The sequence below is a fragment of the Pelophylax lessonae genome (assembly GCF_965119305.1).
Source record: "Pelophylax lessonae genome assembly, chromosome: 7".
Classification (NCBI taxonomy): domain Eukaryota; kingdom Metazoa; phylum Chordata; class Amphibia; order Anura; family Ranidae; genus Pelophylax; species Pelophylax lessonae.
This window is the reverse complement of record NC_138774.1, coordinates 39,582,668-39,607,026: the sequence shown is the minus strand read 5'-3', so window position 1 is coordinate 39,607,026 and position 24,359 is coordinate 39,582,668. Positions and strand designations below refer to the sequence as shown.

At 43.0% G+C, this 24,359-nt stretch overlaps 1 protein-coding gene across 5 annotated transcripts in view; it reads right to left on the bottom strand.

Annotated features, from left to right (window-relative positions):
* The window catches only part of LOC309559447 (HLA class II histocompatibility antigen, DM beta chain-like), a gene marked incomplete at its 5' end in the record, with an annotated part of 164,143 nt that extends 142,863 nt beyond the window's left edge, over nucleotides 1-21,280 (bottom strand). For 3 of the 5 annotated variants that reach the window (XM_082262711.1, XM_082262712.1, XM_082262710.1), the window contains 2 exons: nucleotides 4,356-4,646; nucleotides 21,112-21,280. In XM_082262711.1, the coding sequence (XP_082118837.1) occupies nucleotides 4,356-4,646; nucleotides 21,112-21,280 (460 nt within the window). The remainder of the gene's footprint in view (nucleotides 1-4,355; nucleotides 4,647-21,111) is intronic. The other 2 variants (XM_082262713.1, XM_082262714.1) reach the window with 2 other exon arrangements.
* Between the last annotated feature and the right edge of the window lie 3,079 nt (nucleotides 21,281-24,359).

Sequence of the window (24,359 nt, the reverse complement as noted above, 5' to 3'; positions counted from 1 at the left end):
AAGCTGGCAGAAGGGAGAGGGGGAAAGACCAGCTTTCATTTGCTGGAGGAAGAGAGACACAATTGTTGTCCGTCACTAACCTTCCTCCCTTTTTTGGGCCCCCTGTGTGTTCAGGCCCCCTACAAGAGGACCGGTAGTTGTCGTCCCCCCCCCCCCCCCCCTATCAATCAGCAGCCCTGCATAGAATAGAGGAAGGTAAAAAATCAACAGCCTTTAGAACCACTTTAGAATAATACCTGCTGATCCTGCCATGAAAGTCCTTGTTAAGGCACTTCCTGTTATAGGGTGACAACACTATCCATATCTCTCAATTGTCCTCCTGTGTAGCCACCCTATCACATGTGCCCCTGTACAGACTACTAATGGCTGTGCAGATATATTGCACAGGCACAGTCCACAATTATCACTAGCAAGAAGCCATTCCAGAGTAATGGTTTGCAGGAGCGTGTACAGGTAAACAGGAAGTTACTGAAAAAGACTAGGAGGAGATCAGCAGCACTGAGGCGCACCACTTCTTTTTGGTTTTACCACTCAGAAATATTTCAAAAATTTCACAAAGGTTAAAAGTTAAAAAAAAATCAGTGAATGCGCTGCCTGCCACCAGATGGCGTCCTTTATGCCTGTTCAGTTTGCACACTAAGATTGAATAATAGCCAACCTTACTGAGCAGGCACAAAAGGCGCCATCTTGTGGCAGGCAGCGCACTTACTGATTTATTTATTTTTCAAGAATTTGAGAAAGCTGAACCCCCACAGGAAAAAAAAAATGCAACCATGTGTGAAGGAACTATTACATCAGTTCCTACACACAGGAGCACCCTTCAATATCTCCCACTAGTGCTGGTGAACAGATGTTTAACCACTTTAAGACCAGAAGGATTTGCCCCCTTCCTGACCAGGCTATATTTTGCGTTTCAGCACTGCGTTATTTTAACTGACAATTGCGCGGCCGTACGACGCTGTACCCCAATAAAATTGATGTCCTATTTTTCCCACAAAGAGAGCTTTCTTTTGGTGGTATATGATCACCTGTGCGATTTTTATTTTTTGCGCTATAAACAAAAAAAGAGCGATAATTCTGGGGAAAAAAAACAATATTTTTCGAATTCTGCTATATAACATTCCCAAAAAAAAAAAAAATTTAAAATCTATTTTTTTTAACATTTTAGGCCAATTTTTTTTCTGCTACATATTTTTGGTAAAAAAAAAAAAAAATCACAATAAGCGTATTTTGATTTGTTTGCACAAAAGTTATCGTGTCTACTAACTACAGGAAAGATTTATGTCATTTTTTATTTTTTTTAGTAGTAATGGCGGCGATCTGCGATTTGTTTTCTGGGACTGCGACATTGTGGCAGACAGATTGGACCCCAACTGACATTTTTGACACTTTTGGGGGTACCAGTTGTTGCAAATTAATAATTAATTAATACTACCACTACGAATAATAATATATCACTACACCAGTGATACTACTACAGTAATCAGTGCTAAAAATATGCAGTTACTGTACTAATGACACAGGCAGGGAAGGGGTTAACACTGTGGGTGATCAAGGGGTTAAATGTGGGGGGGGGGGTTTCTAGCTGTGGGGGGGGCGTGGCTTGTGGGATGACCATAGAGACCTGAGGGGCTAGGGGGCTCGTCAGTGGGGAAGCTGATGCACGGGCAGGCGGCTCAGACTGCCGCCAGTCATCCACGATCGCTCCCTGCTGAGAGAGAAGGACGGTCAGCTGTTGTAAACACAGCCGACCGTTCTTCTCCCTGAAATGATCACAGAACCCATGTGATTCTTCTATATAGGATCACAGGTCTTTGTGATAATTTCACAAGCCCATCCCCCCCACAGTTAGAATCACTCCCCTAGGTACACATTTAACCCTTTGATTGCCCACAGGGTTAACCCCTTCCCTGCCAAAGCATTACTACAGTACCAGTGCATATTTTTAGCACTGATTACTATAGTAATGTCACTGGTACTCCCAAAAGTGTCAAAAATGTAAGTTAGGGGTCCAATCTGTCCACCGCAATGTCACAGTTCACGCTAAAAATCATAGATCGCCGCCATTACTATTAAAATTACAATAAAAATGACATAAATCTTTCCCGTAGTTAGTAGACGCGATAACTTTTGCGCAAACCAATCAAATTACGATTATTGCGATTTTTTTTTTACCAAAAATATGTAGCAGAAAACAAATTGGCCTAAAATGTTATAAAATGTTGATTTTTACTTTTTTTTTTTTTGGGAATGTTATATAGCAGAATGTTAAAATGATTGTTTTTTTTTTTTTTTCAAAATTGTCGCTCTTTTTTTGGTTACATACCAAAAAAAGAAAGCTCTATTTGTGGGAAAAAAAGGACATCAATTTTATTTGGGTACAGCGTCACACGACCACGTTCGTTAAAGTAACGCAGTGCAGAATCGCAAAAAATGGCCTGGTCATTAAGGGGGAAATCCTTCCGGTCCAGAAGTGGTTAAGCGGACTTCATCAAACCACATATTACAGTATATTCATATAGACAAACAGAAAAAGTACCGCTCTAATGCTCCTATCACTGATATCAGTAAACATGTAATAAACTGGTGCAGATCCTATAAAACAGCTTGTCAGGCTACAATGTAATACATAAAAATGGCAACCAATTGCACACAGGACCCACAGGAGAGATTCCTTAGACGCGTTTCGCTCTCTAGTCAACAATTAACCACTTGCAGACCAGGCTTTTTCTGGCACTTTTTGTGTAAAAGTTTAGATAAGTATTATGATCAGTATCAGTATTTTTGGTAGAAAATGAAACATTTTTTTTTTTATCAGAGACCCTAGGGAATAAAATGGTGATTGTTTATGTCACATGGTATTTGTACAGTGGTTTGCAAAAGCAATTTTTTGGAAAAAAATACACTTTAATGAATTAAAAAAAAACAAAAACAATAGTTACTCTAATTTTTTTGTATAATGGGAAAGATGGTGTTGGGCCGAGTATATAGATGAAAAAAAACGAAGAGATTTCCAGTCACAACTTACCAACCAGCCAGCGACCAACCGAATCGACCTGTCCGCCCTTCCAGTGCTCCATACCATTAAGACCATTAAGACCAGTTATAGGTGGAGGCGGTGACCACTTTTTGCATTACCGAGTAAATAGATACCTAACATGTCACACTTTAAAATTGCGCATGCTTATGGAATGGCGACAAACTACGGTACCTAAAAATCTACATAAGTGACGCTTTAAATGCCTTTACAGGTTACCTGTTTAGAGTTACAGAGGAGCACTAGAATTATTGTTCTCACTCTGTCATTCACGGCGATACCTCACATGTGTTGTTCGAATACCATTTACATATGAGCATGTGACTTACGTATGCCTTCGCTTCTCTACGCGTTCCATGGATCCAGTCTACTTCATCAGGGGAACTTGTAGGAATGGCTATTAGGGATGCACCGAAATGAAAATTCTGGGCCGAACCAGAAAATGCAGGATGCCCTTGGCCGAAACCCGAAACTGAAACCGAAAATGACTTTTTTTCCCCCAAATGATTTTAAAATAGATAGAACAGGGGCATACACCAAAAACAGGCAGCGACGTACACCTGTCGCTGCCACCCTATCGCAGTATATGTACTGTGATGGGTTGGCAAGTGGTTAATTTAATTACCAATGATATTTGTATTATGCAGCATAAGGGGGTTAATATATTGCCACTGCTGGTCACTGATGCATTAGTGACCGACCAATGGCAGTTAATTAACCCCTTTGTGCTGCATTAGTGAACCAGTATCAGTGTTAATTAACACTGGTTGCACTGACACTGATACTGGTTGCCCTAATGCAGCACAAAGGGGTTAATTAACTGCCACTGGTCGGTCACTAATGCATCAGTGACCAGCATTGGCAATACATTAACCCCCTCATGCTGCATAATACAAATATCATTGTTAACCTCGCCTCAGCCCCCCCCCCCCCCCCCCGCCTCAGCGCTCCCCTCACCCCAATGATGGCAATCCACATAGTCGTAGTAGTGACATTACCGGGAGGCGGGCCGCTGACCAGAGGCGGGACTTTTGAAACCTGCGCTGCGCCCACGGCAGCCATCATTAATTTCGGTATCTTTAACCCATTTTTGGCCAAAATGGAACAGGCCCATTTGCGGCTGAAAATTTCGGTGCCCCACTAATGGCTATCATCAGCTGACAGATCCCTGAATGTATAAAATATGAAATGCATGCAGCAGCACAGGGGGGGGGGGGCAACAGGGGTGGAAAATCTAAATCCTGATCTGATAATAACATCCTTCTATGTAGAGGGATATAGTGATCCCAGTCTCCAAGCAGCTGTCAGAGGAACTCACCTTTCCTTTCCACTGTCTTGTTCCAGAAGGTCCTAACCTCCTGCTTGCACCGTCCTTCCTCTCTTCCTACTAGGTCCAACCACTTTGGGCTTTTGTTCAACAGTTGGGCAACATAGTCTGAGACCTGCTGCATCTGGGGAATGCAATAGCCATCACACCCATAAAATAGTTTGGTGCTCTCAACATAATACAGAAATAATTGGCGATTGAAAGTAATCTGATAATTAAATATGATGTTTCCTTCCTTTTTATCGCCGATTCCGCACAGTGAAGTCTCCTGCATCACATAACCTGCAAGAAAAATGTATTAAATGAATGTGCTATCGAGTGATAAATCATTGCATTGTCACAGAAGAATATCTTTCCTCATCTAATACTACAATAATAATACAATCTAATACTATAATAATAATACAATCTAATACTACAATAATAATACAATCTAATGCTACAATAATAATACAATCTAATACTATAATAATAATACAATCTAATACTATAATAATAATACAATCTAATACTATAATAATAATACAATCTAATACTACAATAATGATACAATCTAATACTACAATAATAATACAATCTAATACTATAATAATAATACAATCTAATACTATAATAATAATACAATCTAATACTACAATAATAATACAATCTAATGCTATAATAATAATACAATGTAATACTATAATAATAATACAATCTAATACTATAATAATAATAATACAATCTAAGCCCCCGTTCACACTAAGGCGACCTGTGAGGCGACCTGGTCGCCTCACAGGTCGCCGCAGGTCGCCTCCCATAGGGAAGCTGCGGACCCATTCTAATAGGAGCGACACAAGTCGCTCCGACTTAGAAAAAGGGTCCGGAGCTTCTTTGGGGCGACCAGGAGGCGACCGCCATAGACTTCAATGTTATGAAGTCCGTGGCGGCCGCTCCGAGGTCGCGGCGCGCTGCTCGCACCGCGATCTCGGAGGTCGCCCCTGGAAGTAGCGTCGCGGTAGTGTGAACCGGCGCTAAAACTACAATAATAATACAATCTAATACTACAATAATAATACAATCTAATTCTACAATAACAATACAATCTAATACTACAATAATAATACAATCTAATTCTACAATAATAATACAATCTAATACTATAATAATAATACAATCTAATACTATAATAATAATACAATCTAATACTACAATAATGATACAATCTAATACTACAATAATAATACAATCTAATACTATAATAATAATACAATCTAATACTATAATAATAATACAATCTAATACTACAATAATAATACAATCTAATGCTATAATAATAATACAATGTAATACTATAATAATAATACAATCTAATACTATAATAATAATAATACAATCTAAGCCCCCGTTCACACTAAGGCGACCTGTGAGGCGACCTGGTCGCCTCACAGGTCGCCGCAGGTCGCCTCCCATAGGGAAGCTGCGGACCCATTCTAATAGGAGCGACACAAGTCGCTCCGACTTAGAAAAAGGGTCCGGAGCTTCTTTGGGGCGACCAGGAGGCGACCGCCATAGACTTCAATGTTATGAAGTCCGTGGCGGCCGCTCCGAGGTCGCGGCGCGCTGCTCGCACCGCGATCTCGGAGGTCGCCCCTGGAAGTAGCGTCGCGGTAGTGTGAACCGGCGCTAATACTACAATAATAATACAATCTAATACTACAATAATAATATAATCTAATTCTACAATAACAATACAATCTAATACTACAATAATAATACAATCTAATTCTACAATAATAATACAATCTAATACTATAATAATAATACAATCTAATACTACAATAATAATACAATCTAATACTACAATAATAATACAATCTAATACTACAATATCAATACAATCTAATACTATAATATCAATACAATCTAACACTATAATAATAATACAATCCAATACTACAATAATGATACAATCTAATACTACAATAACGATACAATCTAATAATACAATAACGACAATCTAATACTGCAATACTGATACAATTGATAACTGCAATAATGATACAATCTAATACTACAATAACAATCCGATCTAATACTACAATAATAATAATACAACCTAAAAACTACAATAACGATACAATCTAATACTGCAATACTGATACAATCTAATACTACAATAATAATAATACATTCTAATACTACAATAATAATACAATATTAAACTACAATAATAATACAATCTAATACTACAATAATGATAAAATCTAATACTACAATAATGATACATTCTAATACTACAATAATAATACAATATTAAACTACAATAATGATACAATCTAATACTGCAATACTTATAAAGTCTAATGCTACAATAATGATACATTCTAATGCTACAAAAATGATACAAACTAATAGTGCAATAACAATACAATCTAATACTGCAATAATGAAACAATCTAATACTACAATAATAATATAATCTAAGTACAATAATGATGCAATCTAATACAACATTACTTTCACAATACTACAATAATGATACAATCTAATACTATAAAAAATGATACAATATAATATAATAATTATACAATACAATAGTACAAAAATGATACAATCTATTACTATAATATTGATACTATAATACTACAATAATAATACAATCGAATACTATAATAATGATACACTCTAATACTATAATATTTATACAATATAATACTACAATAACAATACTATCTAATATTACATAGATGCTTTGCTTAGTTTCAGAAATTATCTTTCTTACATTTTTTAACTAAACCCACATCATAAAAACCTCAATAAATGGTGTATTACATGCTGTTCATACTCACTCAGTCACTGTGAGATTCTTTTTCTGTATTCTGTAAAAAACCTGCTTGCCCCTGTTGCTCTCTATCTCCCCCTTCTGTCCATGTCCCCGATGCAGTTGGGGATTTTGCAGAGCAGTGCTGGCAGCTCTGCAGATGCTCAGTTGTCAGTGAGTTTCTATGCAGAGCATCTCCTCCCTCCTATCACATCTGAGCAGCTCATGTGACTATAGAGTGTGTATACACATTGGTAAATAACAGCCCACTCCCTCCCTCCCTCTCCATGGCCACTCACCAGCTAAACACAATGGGGGTGAGATATTACATGTAGATTGATAGAGGCTTCACCTCCCTCTTATTCTAAGACACAGGCTGGAGGGGCGCTGGAGGGGTGCGGCACAGCCTGTGACTGGCAAGAATCTGCCCACACCATGTTATTGCCAAAAATATTAAAGATTTGATTTCAAATATGTATGATTTAAAACAGTTTATTGGTATTATTTATTTTTTATTCTGTATTCCAAAAGCTATTTTTTTATTTTCAACATGTGACCAGCAGCAGAGGACTAGAAGTTCCTCCTGCTTATGTTTCCCTGCAGACAGGCTGTGAGAGAGAGCAGGGTCATATGACAGCTGTATATCACACAGGAAAAAGGTACCGTATATACTCGAGTATAAGCCGACCCGAATATAAGCCGAAACCCCTAATTTTACCACAAAAAAGTGGGAAAACGTATTGACTCGAGTATAATCCTAGGGTGGGAAATGCAGCAGCTACTGGACCCAACTGTACCACTACAAGACACAAAACAGGGGCTGCGGCATGATACAGGAGAGGGCGCAGGTCATAGTATAGGCATTGCACAGGTCATGGTAAGGGCATGGCACAGGTTAGGGCACAGTTCATGGTACAGGCATGTCACAGGTCATGGTACAGGCATGTCACAGGTCATGGTACAGGAGATGGTGTAGGCATGGCACAGGTGATGGTATAGGCATAGCACAGGTGATGGTATAGGCATAGCACAGGTGATGGTATAGGCATGGCACAGTAAGTACAGGCATGGCACAGTATGTAAAGGCATTGCACAGTATGTACAGGCATGGCACAGTATGTACAGGCATGGCACAGTAGATATAGGCATGGCACAGTATGTACAGGCATGGCACAGTAGGTATAGGCATGGCACAGTAGGTATAGGCATGGCACAGTATGTAAAGGCATGGCACAGTATGTACAGGCATGGCACAGTAGGTACAGGCATGGCACAGGAGATGCAGTGCTGTCGGCATGGTACAGGAGAATGTCCTGTACCATGCCAGCAGCACTGCATGAGGAAATGCAGGGGCTGCGGAGGATTCTCACTTATCTGTCGGTGAGTCGCTTTCGATTTAAAAATCGCGCCGCCCGGCGCCAATACTACGTCACCGCAAATGTGCCGCCGATGCTCGGGAAAGGCCGAACACGTTCGGCTATTCCCGGGCATGCCACACATGCGCAGTGACACGTTGGCGCCGAGAGGCGCCATTTTTAAAAACACAGTGAAGCCAGTGACTTGAGTATAAGCCGAGGGGGGCACTTTCAGCATGAAAAAACATGCTGAAAAACTCGGCTTATACTCGAGTATATACGGTACTTAGATTTTTTTTTAATTTAAATAATTATAGTGCTACTATCCATATACAGATATAAAAGGGACAATGTAAATTAAACAGTGTGTGTTTAGTATTACTTTAAAAAGACCATGCATCTCTTCTTCCTGATAGTGGGTGGTGGTGTTACAGGACCCTGTGCAGACAATCAGCGTGCCTTTATTCCATAGTATGTTCAGCCTGAGGCAAGATGCAGGCTCTATATAAGCAGAGGGCGTGTTCAAGAGTACATATAATATGTGGGTTATCCAATACACTGTGTGTTATATGCCCTCATTTCTGAATTCAGCATATACAAACAACAATAATGGTAGCCAAGGACTTTTAACAGGACATATAGATGCAAGAGGAACATTGCATAGGCGTGTTCAAGAGGCTGGCTGTGATTGGAGGGGGTGTGTGCCAGAGGCAGGCTGTGATTGGAGGCTGGGTGTGTCAGAGGCAGGCTGTGATTAGGGGGAGGGGGTGCTAGAGGCAGGCTGTGATTGGAGGCTTTTGGCGCGTTTCCACTGAGCTTTCTGGTACGGTTCGGTTCGGTACGGTACGCTATTTATGCCGTTTCCATTATGAATGGTACCCTAATTCCGAACCGTACCGTACCACTTTTTGGTACCCTTTCGTTGGGGTACCAAGCACATTAGACCCGTACCAACTGGGTGGAGCTACACTCTGCAGAACTTTGATTGGTTGACAGAGAATCGTCTATCACAGCTTTCCTGCTGTGACCAGCTACACCACGCCTATCATGAAAAGGGTACTATTGGCAGTGGAAACGCAATGTGTACCGTACCGAACCGTACCGTACTGAACCGAACCGTACCGTACCACTCAGTGGAAACGAGGCATTTGTGTGCCAGAGGCAGGCTTTGATTGGAGGGGGTTGTGTGCTAGAGGCAGGCTGTGATTGGAGGCTGGGTGTGTCAGGGGCAGGCTGTGATTGGGGGGAGGGATGCCAGAGGCAGGCTGTGATTGGAGGCTTTGTGTGCCAGAGGCAGGCTATGATTGGAGGGGTGTGTGCCAGAGGCAGGCTGCGATACGAGGTTGTGTGTGCCAAAGGCAGGCTGTGATTGGAGGCTGTGTATGCTAGAGGCAGGCTGTTTAGAGGGGGCGTGTGCCAGAGGAAGGCTGTGATTTGAGGGTGTGTGCCATAGGCAGGTTGTGATTGGAGGGGGTGTGTTCCAGGGACATGCTGTGATTGGAAGGGGTGTGTGCCAGGGGCAGGCTTTGATTGGAGAGGGCGTGTGCCAGAGGTAGGCTGTGATTGGAGGGGGTATGTGCCAGAGGCAGGCTGTGATTGGAGGGAGTGTGTGCAAGGATGTGGAATTCTCTTCCACAAGCAGTCGTATCAGCAGGGAGCATTGATAGTTTCAAAAAACTATTAGATGGGCACCTTAAAGACCACAACATACAGGGGTATACAATGTACAGTTAACAGCAAACACACACACGCACATCATAGGTTGAACTGAATGGACTGATGTCTTTTTTCAACCTCACAAACTATGTAACTATGTCAATTTTAAATGCAACACTTTTTTTTTTTGCCCCCATTTTTCATGAGCTGAACTCAAAGATCTAAGACTTTTTCTATGTACACAAAAGGCCTATTTCTCTCAAATATTGTTCACAAATCTGTCTAAATCTGTGTTAGTGAGCACTTCTTCTTTGCTGAGATAATCCATCCACCTCACAGGTGTGGCGTATCAAGATGCTGATTAGACAGCATGATTATTGCACAGGTGTGCCCAAGGCCCCTTTCACGCGGCTCCGTTCTGTCGACAGAGCCGTGCTGCTCAGCGGGGCATCGATCCACTGATCCCCCGCTGAGCAGGCGGGTGACAGCTCCGTCTCCACTCCGTGTGCGGAGAAGGAAGTGTCAGATCCCCGCTCTCCTCTATAGGGGAATCGGATGAGAATGGACCACCTGTCCGTTCTCATCCGATCCGATAGACGGATGAAAAATAGGGTTTCCATTCGTCTGGATTTGATGGATTGGATCAGATGTCAGCGGACATGTCTCCGCTGACATCTGATACCCCATAGAGATGCATGGGGCATCCATTCAGATCCGCCTGAAAAACTGACAGGCAGATCTGAACGGTCCGCAAGTGTGAAAGGGGCCTTAGGCTGGCCACAATAAAAGGCCACTCTAAAATGTGCAGTTTTATCACACGGTCGCAGATGTCGCAAGTAGAGTTGAGCGGACACCTGGATGTCCGTGTTTGGTGGGTCCGGCCGAACTTGAAAAAAAAGTCCGGGTCCGTGACCCGGACTTTTTCCGAACTTGACCCGGACACCGAACCCCTTTGAAGTCATTGGGGACCTGAACTTTCAGGCACTAAAATGGCTCTAAAAAAACAATGGAAAGGGCTAGAGTGCTGCAAATGGCAGCAAAATGTTTTATGTTTTATAGCAGCAGGCTATGAAGGGAAAAAAAAAAAATTCCCCTTTAAATTTGTAATTTTTAAATAGCAGATTAGAACAGCAATCTGTAGTAAAATATAGCTGAACGCTGCACACAACAGACTGATAAAAATATATTTTTTTCTCACTCCTCCTCCTCAGTGGGCTCAAGTGAGGGCAAAAAGATCTTTCACTGCACCACCCCCCACACTGTAAAATCGATGTAGATCGCTAACGGACGATTGTTCTGTCCTGTGTCTCCTATCTGTCCCTGCCTAACCTCTCCAGCCTGTCCCTAAAATGCTTTTCTATCTTTCCCTGCCTACACTTCAACCTGTCCCTACATTCTTTTCAGCCACAATGTTTTTTTTTCCTGTCTGTCCCTAATCAGCAGCAGCCAGCACCGTTGTGTGTGCTCTCTCCCTACACTACAGCAGACTGACGCACACCGCGCTGTGTCTCTAGCTTATAAAGACCTGGGTCACATGCTTCAGCTGGCCAATCACAGCCATGCCATTAGTAGGCATAGCTGTGATGGCTTCTATGGCACACCAGGTAAACGCTTGTTGATATTGGCTGTTGAAACCGCGCCATTAAAAGCGTGCCATTACATACAAAACAGGAAATAAAATTACCGAACACGGATTTTAAACCCGAATATACAGTAAAGTTTTCTGGTCCGTGTCCGGGTAACAAAAATCCAATTATCCGGTACGGACCTGAATAATACAGTCCGTGTTCGCTCAACCCTAGTCGCAAGTTTTGAGGAAGCGTGCAATTGGCTGACTGCAGGAATGTCCTCCAGAGCTGTTGCCCATGAATTGAATGTTCATTTCTCTACCCTAAACTGTCTCCAAAGGCGTTTCAGAGAATCTGGCAGTGCATCCAACCGGCCTCGCAACCATGTGTAACCACACAAGCCCAGGACCTCCACATCCAGCATCTTCACCTCCAAGATCATCTGAGACCGGCCACCCGGACAGCCGCTGCAACAATCGGTTTGCATATTTTAGATTGTAAGCTCTAACGAGCAGGGCCCTCTGATTCCTTTTGTTCCAAATTGTATTGTAACTGTAATGTCTGCCTTCATTTGTTAAGCGCTGCGCAAACTGTTGGCGCTATATAAATCCTGTATAATAATAATAACCAAAGAATTTCTGCACAAACTCTCAGAAACCGTCTCAGGGAAGCTCATCTGCATGCTCGTCGTCCTCTTCGGGGTTCCGACCTGACTCCGGTTTTTTGTTGTAACCGACTTGAGTGGGCAATGCTCACATTCGATGGCATCTGGTACTTTGGAGAGGTGTTCTCTTCACAGATAAATCCCGGTTTTCTTAGATCTTTGAGTTCAGCTCATGAAAAATGGGGGCAAAAACAAGTGTTGCGTTTATAATTTTGTTCAGTATATGTTATATTCTTACTTCTTTTACACGTCCGGCTTCCTTAATGCAGCGGTGACAAAGCCCCAGCAACACTGATGGCCCCTGGGAAGGTTACGTCACCCCTGTATTTCTGGGAGATCATTTAAAGCTGTGAGAGCTCCTGATATTTTACAGGTAGGGATCACAAGGGAGAAGAAATGCTGATTTCCAGGCATGTGTGCAGAAGTCATCGGTGGGCCAGCAAAGAAACCCAGAAAAAGATGCAGGCCTACGATGATGGGAGGAGCACAAGAGAAATGGGAAAACAAGCACAGCAAAGGGAAAAAGCGACAATGGCCTAAGGAAGTTTCATATTCATAATGCATCGATTTTAATGGTTTATGCAGATTTTGAAGAGAAAGTAGAAAGGGGAGGGGGGGGGTCTAATTTAAAGCAGATCTTCTATTTCTCATGGAAAACCTGATGCCGGCTCCTCCTCACTGCGGTGAACTTCCAGTGTGCTGCAATCTGTCTCATATATAGCAGTAAGCCCTGGTTCACACTGCTGCAACTTCTCATGCATCAGAAAGCCTCATCATGACAAGTCAATACACTTTCATTTCAATGGGTGCTGTCTTAATTTTTGCGACTCAAATCACAGCGATAAAAAAATAGGTCCTGTACTACTTTTCTGCATCTTTCTTTGTATTATCTTTGTGACTTTGGCTGTAACTTTGTGCAGGTAAATGTGGCCTGAGGCTTGAATCTGTGTCAGGATTGAGTGACTCCAGGAGGCTGAATAACTCATCAAGCAGCATCTCCCGTAACTACCTCTGCTCTCTGGAACCTTGGAGAAGCTTCCAGAAGTAGAGGGTGGAGTTTAGGAGGGGCTGCCTGGAGCATTAAGCAGGGCTTCAGCCAATCCCAGCAAGTGGGCTGGGGGGGTGGGCATCTCTTAAATTCTCCTGGGTCATGCCAGCAGAGGACAGTCGGGTGGAAGATGGAGAAGGAGTGCTGAGGAGGATGTTGGTTGCCCTTGAGGGTACCCCCTAGTCTGGGGGGGGGGTGACTTCAGGCCTGGGGCTCGGGTACCAAAGGAATCCTCTACAAAACACGGAGGAATCCTTGTCTGGATGCACGGGAGCAGGTGTTAGGACAGCGGGAGAGAGTCAGCACGTCCAGGAGTTCTCCATGAGTCAGCCAAGTGGGCTGGTGAGTGTTAGGCTGGATTACTCATCAAGCAGCATCTCCAGTAACTCCCTCTGCTCCCTGGAACCTTGGAGAAGCTTCCAGGAGAGAAGGGTGGAGTTTAGGAGGAGCTGCCTGGAGTATTTAACCGGGCCCCAGCCTATCCCAAGCAAGTGGGCTGGCAGGGGGCAGGCACCTCCTAAATACTCCTGGGTCATGCCAGCAGGGGCAGTTGGGTGGAAGTTGGAGAAGAAGTGCTGGAGAGGCTGTCAGTGGCCCTTGAGGGTACCCCTAGTCTGGGGGGTGGTGAGCGCAGGCCTGGGGCTCGGGTACTGGAAGGATCCTCTAAAACACATGGAAGAATACCCGCCTGGATGCACGGCAGTCTGGGAGGACTGTGGGAAGTATCCAGGAGGGCTAGTGAGAGAGGCAGCTGCAGCCAGGCAGGCTGTCAGTGCCTGAAGTGGGGGTGCTGGGATCAGAGGAGTGTCAATAGACTGTATTTAGGAAAGTTATCCCTGAAAAATTCTGTAGTCAAGTGGGCATTCCATAATACCCAATCCCCATCCAAGTTTTATTCCCTCAATAAACTACAAAAACAAACTGCTGGGCTGTTCACTGACTCACCTGTGAAAATTCTGTGTGCCTGGCTGTGCAGGGTGGGGGATCCCAATTCATCAGCATCTCCTATGTGGAATGCGCTACACGTTTCTCATGGAAAAACCTGATGCCACCTCCTCCTCACTGCGATGAACTTCCAGTTTGCTGCAATCTGTCTCATATGTAACAGTAAGCCCTGGTTCACACTACTGCGACTTCTCATGTGTCAGAAAGTCGCATGACAAGTCAGTACACCTTCATTTCAATGGCTGCTGTCTTAATTTCTGTGACTCAAATCACAGTAATAAGAAAATAGTTCCTGCGCTACTTTTCTGCATCTTCCTTGCGACATATGCCTTAGACCGCAATGTTAAATTCACGAGAGTCGCAAGGAATTGGTTTCTTTGTCTTATCTTTGTGACTTTTGCTGCAACTTTAGAGAGTTTTGTGAGTTTAATAATATGCATCACACTTTATTGTTATCATTGGGCAAAATGGCAAAACATCAAAGTCACATCAAAGCAAGCAAGTTGTAATGCAAAATCACACAACTTTGGGGTCGCAGCAGTGTGAGCCGAGCCTGAAGGATCACTCCACTCACTCTCCCCATCTGCCCTCACTCAACCCCTTCCCGCAGCCTCCCAACTTTTTGAGATGGGAACGAGGGAACAAATATTACCAAAAGTATGTAAGCATAGGACACACCCCCTGCCACCCTGCCCCGCCTCCCTTAAACGCTTCACTACCGCAGTTATACTGTGGCAGACAGCCGCTCCCGGGCAAATCGCCGTACATGTACGGCGCTCGCTCTCAAGAGGCTAGGGGGCAAGCGCACGCCGCCAGCGGTGTGCTCCCCCCCCCCCCCCACTCGTCAGCGGGGAAGCCAATGCAGCGGGCAGGTGGCTCTGATTGCCGCCTGACACCCGCGATTGGTCCCCGCTGAGAGAGGACGGTCAGATGTTGTAAACACAGCCGACCGTTCTTCTCCCTGGAATGATTATAGAGCCCCTGTGATCCTTCTATATAGGATTGTATGTCTCTGTGATCATTTCAGAAGCCACACCCCCCACAGTTAGAATCACTCCCCTAGGGTCACATTTAACCCCTTGATCACCCACAGTGTTAACCCCTTCCCTGCCAGTGTCATTATTACAGTCACAGTGCATATTTTTTGGCCCCCCAAACAGTGTTAATTTTGGCAGCAAATTTCAATTTAGTTTTAGTCTTAGTCTTAGGACTAAAATGGCATTTTAGTTTTAGTCCCATTTTAGTCTTCTGCAAGTGTTTTAGTTTTAGTCGTATTTTAGTCATCTGAATTATTTTAGTTTTAGTCGTATTTTAGTCTTTTGACTAAAATGCTATTTTAGTTTTAGTCGTATTTTAGTCATCTGAATTATTTTAGTTTTAGTCGTATTTTAGTAGACTAAAATTGTGTTAATTTAGTCGACGAAAACGTTTTAGTCGGTTTTAGTCGACGAAATTAACACTGCCCCCAAAAGTGTTAAAAATGTCAGTCAGGGGTCCGATCTGTCCGCCGCAATATCGCAGTCCCGCAAAAAAAAAGAAGATCGCCGCCTAGAAGCTAGTTTTTACTTAAAAAAAAAAAACAATAAAAATGACAGAAATCTTTCCCATAGTTAGTAGACACAATAACTTTTGCGCAAACCAATCAAAATACGCTTACATTATTGCGATTTTATTTGCCAAAAATATGTAGCAGAAAACAAATTGGCTTAAAATGTTAAAAAATTTAGATTTTTACATTTTTTTTTGAGAATGTCATATAGCAGAATGTGAAAAATATTGTTTTTTTTTTTTTTTTCACAATTGTCGCTCTTTTTTTTTATAGCGCAAAAAATAAAAATCACACAGGTGATCAAATACCACCAAAAGAAAGCTCTATTTGTGGGAAAAAAAGGACATCAATTTTATTTGGGTACAGCTTCGCACGACTGCGCAATTGTCCGTTAAAGTAACGCAGTGCCGAATCGCAAACTAGGGCCTGGTCAGGAAGGGGGCAAATCCTTCTGGTCTTAAAGTGGTTAAAGAATTATACAAAAAAAAAAAAAAAAAAAAAGATTAATTAAACCCACAAGCACTTTTTTTCCACCACTATTCCTTTATTTTGGCTTTTGAAATTTACAAATGCAACAATTTAGAAATTGTATGAAAGGATTAGCTCAGGGAAACACTTTTTAAAAGATAAAAAATGCATTTTTTTATACAACTTTATAAATGAGGCCAAAATGAGGGACAAATGAGGAGGAAAGAGGGACAGAGGGACTTTGTTCCAAATCAGGGACAGTCCCCTGAAACCAGGGAGAGTCGGGAGCGTCGCCTTCCCGCAGCCTCCCAGCAGCCCAGCTTTAAAGCCAGGAGGGCAGAGCTGTGTCCTGATCACGTGATTTCTGTGATTGGTTTATACACAGTCACATGATCAGAAGCCCTCCCTGCTAGCTCCTGATCCCGATTGGTGACAGCTCGGGCAGTGTGCTGGGAACGTGCAGTGCGCATGCTCTCAGCACAGAACCCCAGCACGCTACAGACGCATATGTCTAGCAGTTGGGCATTAACCACTTCAGCTCTGGAAGATTTACCCCCCTTCATGACTAGGCCATTTTTTGCGATACGGCACTGCGTTACTTTAACTGACAATTGCGACGCTGTACACAAATATAATGCATGTCCTTTTTTTCCTACAAATAGAGCTTTATTTTGGTGGTATTTGATCACCTCTATGTTTTAATTTATTGTGCTATAAACAAAAAAATTATTTAAAAAAAAATCAATATTTTTTACTTTGTGATATAAAACATATCCAATAAAAAAATTTAAAAAATCTTCATCAATTTAGGCCAATATGTATTCTGCTACATATTTGTGGTAAAAAAAAAAATAAAAACCCCAATAGGCGTTTATTGATTGGTTTTCGCAACAATTATAGCATCTACAAACTATGGGGTAATTCTATTTATTTACAGTATCTCACAAAAGTGAGTACACCCCTCACATTTTTGTAAATATTTTATTCTATCTTTTCATGTGACAACACTGAAGAAATGACATTGCTACAAAGTAAAGTAGTGAGTGTACAGCTTGTATAACAGTGTCAATTTACTGTCCCCTCAAAATAACTCAACGCACAGCCATTAATGACTAAACCACTGGCAACAAAAGTGAGTACACCCCTAAGTGAAAATGTCCAAATTAGGCCCAAAGTGTCAATATTTTGTGTGGCCACCATTATTTTCCAGCACTGCCTTAACCCTTTTGGGCATGGAGTTCACCAGAGCTTCACAGGTTGGCACTGGAGTCCTCTTCCACTCCTCCATGATGACATCACGGAGCTGAGGGATGTTAGAGACCTTGCACTCCTCCACCTTCTGTTTGAGGATGCCCCATAGATGCTAAATAGGGTTTAGGTCTGGAGACATGCTTGGCCAGTCCATCACCTTTACCCTCAGCTTCTTTAGCAAGGTAGTGGTCATCTTGGAGGTGTGTTTGGGGTCGTTATCATGTTGGAATACTGCCCTGTGGCCCAGTCTCTGAAGGGAGGGGGGTCATGCTCTGCTTTAGTATGTCACAGTACGTGTTGGCATTCATGGTTCCCTCAATGAACTGTAGCTCCCCAGTGCCGGCAGCACTCCTGCAGCCCCAGACCATGACACTCCCACCACCATGCTTGACTGTAGGCAAGACACACTTGTCTTTGTACTCCTCATCTGGTTGCTGCCACACACGCTTGACACCATCTGAACCAAATACGTTTATCTTGGTCTCGTCAGACCACAGGACATGGTTCCAGTAATCCATGTCCTTAGTCTGCTTGTCTTCAGCAAACTGTTTGTGGGCTTTCTTGTGCATCATCTTCAGAAGAGGCTGTCTTCTGGGACGACAGCCATGCAGACCAATTTGATGCAGTGTGCGGCGTATGGTCTGAGCACTGGCAGGCTGACCCCCCCACCCCTTCAACCTCTGCAGCAATGCTGGCAGCACTCATAGGTCTATTTCCCAAAGACAACTTCTGGATAGGATGCTGAGCACATGCACTCAACTGCTTTGAATAAATATAGAAAGTGATATCGCGCTACAATAAAGTGCTAATAACAAAAAATTGCTGTTCTATTCGAACAGCAAAAAATGCTGCGCAGTGCAAATAACAAAAGTTGCTGTGCTGTGCAAAGGTGCAATAATTTAAAGGGTTGAAGAAATTACTGAATATATCAACAAATCAATCAACATTTGCACAACCCTTTTAATTTCTTCAACACTTTTAATTATTGCACCTTTGCACAGCCCAGCAACTTTGGTTATTTGCACTGCACAGCATTTTTTGCTGTTCGAATAGAACAGCAATTTTTTGTTATTAGCACCTTATTGTAGCGTGATATCACTTTATATATTTATTGATTTTCTGTGTAGTGATTCACCACTTTGATATTGCAGCCACAATATTTTTTGATACTTCAATACTTTATTTAGTTGCGCTGATATCTATTACACCTTTTTAGTAACTCAACTTCTTTGGTCAACCATGGCGAGGCCTGTTCTGAGTGGAACCTGTCCTGCTAAACTGCTGTATGGTCTTGGCCACCATGCTGCAGCTCAGTTTCAGGGTCTTGGAAATCTTCTTATAGCCTAGGCCATCTTTATGAGAGTTCTTTGCCATGAGGTGCCATGTTGAACTTCCAGTGACCAGTATTAGAGAGTGAGAGCGATAACACCAAATTTAACACACCTGCACAAGATACCAGGGAGGGAAAATGGCTAATTGGGTCCAATTTGGACATTTTAACTTAGGGGTGTACTCACTTTTGTTGCCAGCGGTTTAGACATTAATGGCTGTGTGTTGAGTTATTTTGAGGGGAAAGCAAATGTACACTGTTATACAAGCTGTACACTCACTACTTTACATTGTAGCAAAGTGTCATTTCTTCAGTGTTGTCACATGAAAAAGATATAATAAAATATTTACAAAAATGTGCGGGGTGTACTTACTTTTGTGAGATATTGTATTTTCATTTTTTATTTTTTACTAGTAATGGCGGAGATTAGTGACTTATAGCAGGACTGCAATATTGTGGCGGACAGTCAGGACACCTAACTGACACTTTTTTGAGACCAGTGACATTATTACAGTGATCAGTGCTAAAAATATGCACTGTCACTGTACTGTTGACACTGGCTGAGAAGGGGTTAACATCAGGGGTGCTCAAAGAGTTAATGGGATTGTAAACGTTCAGATTTTTTTTAAAATAAAATTAACAAACACCTGCTCTGTGGAAGGGTTTTGCACAGAGCATCCACGATCCTTCTCTTCTGGGGTGCCCCGTCTGCTCTCCTGGCTCCTCCCCTTAATCGGGTGCCCCCACAGAGAGACGCTTTCCATGGGGGCACTTGTGTGGGTGCGCTACCCATTCCTGCTGCTGCGTCCATTGAGACTCGACCCTGCCCCCTGCTCCCGTGTCACTGGATTTAATTGACAGCAGCGGGAGTCAATGGCTCCTGCTGTTATCAATCTATCCAATGAGGACAGAGACAGCGGCTGGAGCCACTGGACTCGTGCAAATCGCTGGATCGGATGGGCTCAGGTAAAAAAAAGGGGGGGGGGATCTGGGGGAGCTGCAACAAAGAAGGTTTTTCACCTTAATGCATAGGATGAGAACAGAGACTTTACAATCCTTTTAAATGTGTTCCTAGCTAATGCTTGGTCACTGTGTGGGAGATGCTTTTCCTAGGGGAAGGCATAGATCCGTGTTCCTGCTTTGCCCTTTCCTGCAGTTTTACTGTACTTTTTATATATTTATAAGGTGTTGATTCATAAAAAACAAAACCAGAGAAATTTCCCTGCTCAACTCACCAACCAGTCTGCTTAGCAACCAAATGACCCTGTCCAACAGTATGTGTTAATAACAGGGGTTTAGTTAGCACTATTTTGCAAATTCATGCATAAGCTGCAAGGCCTCTTTACAGCACCCTGTATTACTTGCAGTCCTAACCCTTCTACATTTATGAGAGTCTCCAGCAGGGGGAGCACATGCATATTAATGGATAGATAGGGGGCAGGTGGGCCTGGAGGTAGCCCAATCCTCCTAAAAGGCGCAGGGACACCCAGCACATAGCACAATGGCAGTAAAGGTGTCCAGTGTGTCCCCTTACCAATATTTACACTGTTTATCCAGGGCCTAGTTGATTAATACTCTTTTCAAGCCTTCTTCTTCAGTAAAGCAAAGCTAAAGAGGTAAAACCTATCTGTATTGTGTCAGTTTGTCATTTAAAGGTATACACAACATGTCTGAACCTAGAGTGTCAGGAAGGCTGGACGGTTCACAGGGTCAAAGCGGCACAGAAGAACATACAATTACAAGCAACCCCCAATTGGAGAGTGCTACACGCGCATGCGTGGGGGAGACGTCATTCACGGCACAGGACTCGGAAGGAACAACACGGGTGGCCCTTCTTTCACAGCGCATGTGCCGATGACATCATCGACTGCATGTAATGTAAACGGTGCACATATAGGAGATATTTACAGTTCCTGTAGGTAAGCCTTATTATAGGCGCACCTATAGGTACAAATTATGACGGAGAGTTTACTTTCTCTTTAACTAGAATCAGCAATAACAATAGTCAGGATCACGGGTAATTTACAATGCAGGATTCAATAGAAAATTCCCATTCTTCATCACCTATTCCTCGTACACAGCTAGTAATATAGACAAATAAACACGTTACCTGTTACGGATGGCCATACCGAGCCGTATATCAGCAGCAGTGCGGTAAAAGCTGCGATCATCTCTGCAGAGTCGTCTAAGTCAGTCCTCTGGGTGAACTGAAACCCAGAAGTTTGTTTCTCAGTCCTGAAATCTTCAGCCAATGGAAAATCAGGAGGAGATGACATCATCTGTTACTAGGTAGAGTCTTGTTCCTACTGGTAGGGGATTTTTTTTGTATCAGATGTCACAATTATAAGTAGCAAACCAAAAGGTGTGTCCGGGGAATTTTTATATTCATACATTTGCTGTAAGTGCCGGTTCACACATGTGCGGTTTGCGAGATCGCATGTAATTTGGAGCGCACTGCTCCTTCATTACATGCGATCTCATGTGCGGGTGCGAGTTCAGCCATACACTTTGTATGGCTGAATTCGCAGCGCATCCGCAGCAAACTCGCACATGAGGCTTTTTTTGAGCCGCATCAGAATCTGATCGCACAGTGGTTCACACTTGTGCGATCCGATTCTGTGCGAACTTGCAGATCGCACTGCGATATGCGATCGCAACTGGGGGTGTCGTTAACTTTTAATTGACACCCCCTTCGTATCGCATATGGCAGTGGGAACTGCCAGATGTGCGGATGCGATGCGGGAACACACTGCATATTCGCAGCGTTCCCGCATTGCACAAGTGTGAACCGGCACTCAGACTCGGTTCACACTACTCCAACTTGGGACGCAACTTGTGCGACCTCAAGTCGCCCCAAGTCGCTTGTCATTACAAATTCAATGTGAATGAATGAGAGCAATCTTAATATGCACTACTGAACTCGCTCTGACTTCAGAAAAGGTTCCTGTGCTCAGGGCTTTTTTTCAGCGGGAACGTGGGGGAACGCAGTTCCGGCACCTCCAGCACTCACTGTTTGTAGTCGCAAGGGGTGCTGGGGAATGCTGCAGGGTCTATTGATTGGGGGATCCATTCTAGCTGGACGAGATCTTTTTTTGCAGGGGGGTCTATTGTTGCTGAGGAGGTCTATTATTGCTGGTGGGGGACCTACTGTTGCTGGAGGTAGGTCTTATATTGCAGATCAGTTGTTGCTGGGAGAGATCTACTTTTGAGAGAAGGGTTTATTGTTGCTGGCTAACAGAGAGTCTGTTGATGCTAAGGGGAAAATATTGTTGCGGGTTGTCCGCTGTTGTTAGGGGGATCTATTGTTACTGGCTGCAGGGGATCTACTTTACTGCTTTTCTTGTTATCATTACCAAATTATATACAAAATACTTAGCAAAACTAAATGATATGTAGTTCTGTATTCTCTAAAAGGGCAGTACTGGGAGGTGGGTAGGGGGATTGGACCCAAGGAATGGTGCTCGGAGGTGGGTGGGGGCAGAGAAAAGGGGGGACTCGGAAAGGGGGAGTTTCTGCACCTATTCTCTAAGAAAAAAAACCCTGCCTGTACTACTTCAAGGCGACCTCTATCCGACTTGTGCACATAGACTTCAATGGGAGTCGCCTCGAAGTCGGATCCTTATCTATTTTCAAGCGACTGTGATCAGACTTTCCAGGAAGAAGAAAAAGATTACCCAGGCATTCCCCACAGACAAAGTCGCCTATCATTTAAGTCTCTTCAAAGTCTCTTCAAAGTCACGCTAAAGTCGTGCTAAAAAGTCGCTCCTTCATGGGGCGACTTTCTGGTCGGGGTAGTGTGAGCCGGCTCTTAACCAATTAAGCCCCTGAAGATTTTACCCCCTTCCTGACCAGGGGTTTTTTGCGATTTTTTACTGCGTGACTTTAACGGACAATTGCGCGGTCGTGCGACGCTGTACCTAAACGAATTTCACATCCTTTTTTTCCCACAAACAGAGCTTTCTTTTGGTGGTATTTGATCACCTGTGCGATTTTTTGATCATGCGCTATAAACAAAAAAAAAACGTAAATTTTGCAAAAATAATATTTTTCACATTTTTTTTTATATGAAATTCCCCCCCAAAAAAATGTAAAAATCAAAATGTTTTAACATTTTCGGCCAATTTGTTTTATGCTACATATGTTTGGTAAAAAAAAATCGCATAAAGCGTATTTTGATTGGTTTGCGCAAAAGTTATCGCGTTTACTAACAAAGGGAAAGATTTTTGTCATTTTTGGTGTTTTTTTTTTTTAACGAGTAATGGCGGCGATCTGCGATTTTTTTTTTTTGCGGGACTGCGACATTGCGACGGACAGATCGGACCCTTGACTGACATTTTTGACACTTTTGGGGGTACCAGTGACATTGCTGCAGTAATCAGTGCTATAAATATGCACTGTTACTGTAAAAATGACACTGGCAGGGAAGGGGTTAACTGTATTGGAGAGGGAGGGGTTAAGTGTGTCCTAGGGGCGTGTTTCTAACTGTGATGGGACATGTCTACTATTGTAAAAACAGAGATCAACGGTTCTACATAGTAGAACCGTCTGATCTCCATTTTTACACAGGGGAGAATGACAGGCGGCTTGTTTACATTAGCCGCCTGACTTTCTCCCTCTCTACCAACGATTGCAGTGTGACCGGAGGACATCGGGTCCGCCGGTCACATGCACGGACTCCTCAGTGAATGAGCCGGGCTCACAAGCCGGTCACAGGCTAGTGATGTATATATACGTCACTTTGCCTGGCCGGGGCTGACCGCCGCAGTATATCTACTTGCGGCGGTCGGCAAGTGGTTAAGGTCTGTGTATGTATTTGCATGCACAACATTTGTCTATGTACACTCTGATCAGCTGTAACTTTAAAGCGGTAATAAACCCAAAACCAAAACCGTAATATATTGCAGCTTACCCATCATTAAATGCGGTGCATGCATTAGTTTTCTTCTTTTAGGCTTTTCTCCTTCTGTTTTCACCTGGTGATTTAGCCAGTAACACACCTCCTGTATTAGAGTGCCCCCACTCTGGATGAAGGAGCACAGGGGGCACATTTGGACAGCAGCACTGTCAGCCTGGGGGGAGGGAAGTATTAGATGAGCTAGCAGATTTAAAGTGATACTTGTGGCAGTACTCACCATCACTGGGAGTGAAAGACAGATACTTAATGGTTTGGATTGCTTCAAATGGGGTCGGTATTTACACTTATGCTAATGTATATTGTACTTCAATGTCAGGCAGGCTCTCCCTATTGTTTGTGTAGTGAGGTGGGATGTGTATTCTGTCCAGATGGCCAGATAATTAGTTCAGGCTAATTCTATTTCTGTATACAATTTCATCTGCATATGATAATGTAATCAGGCA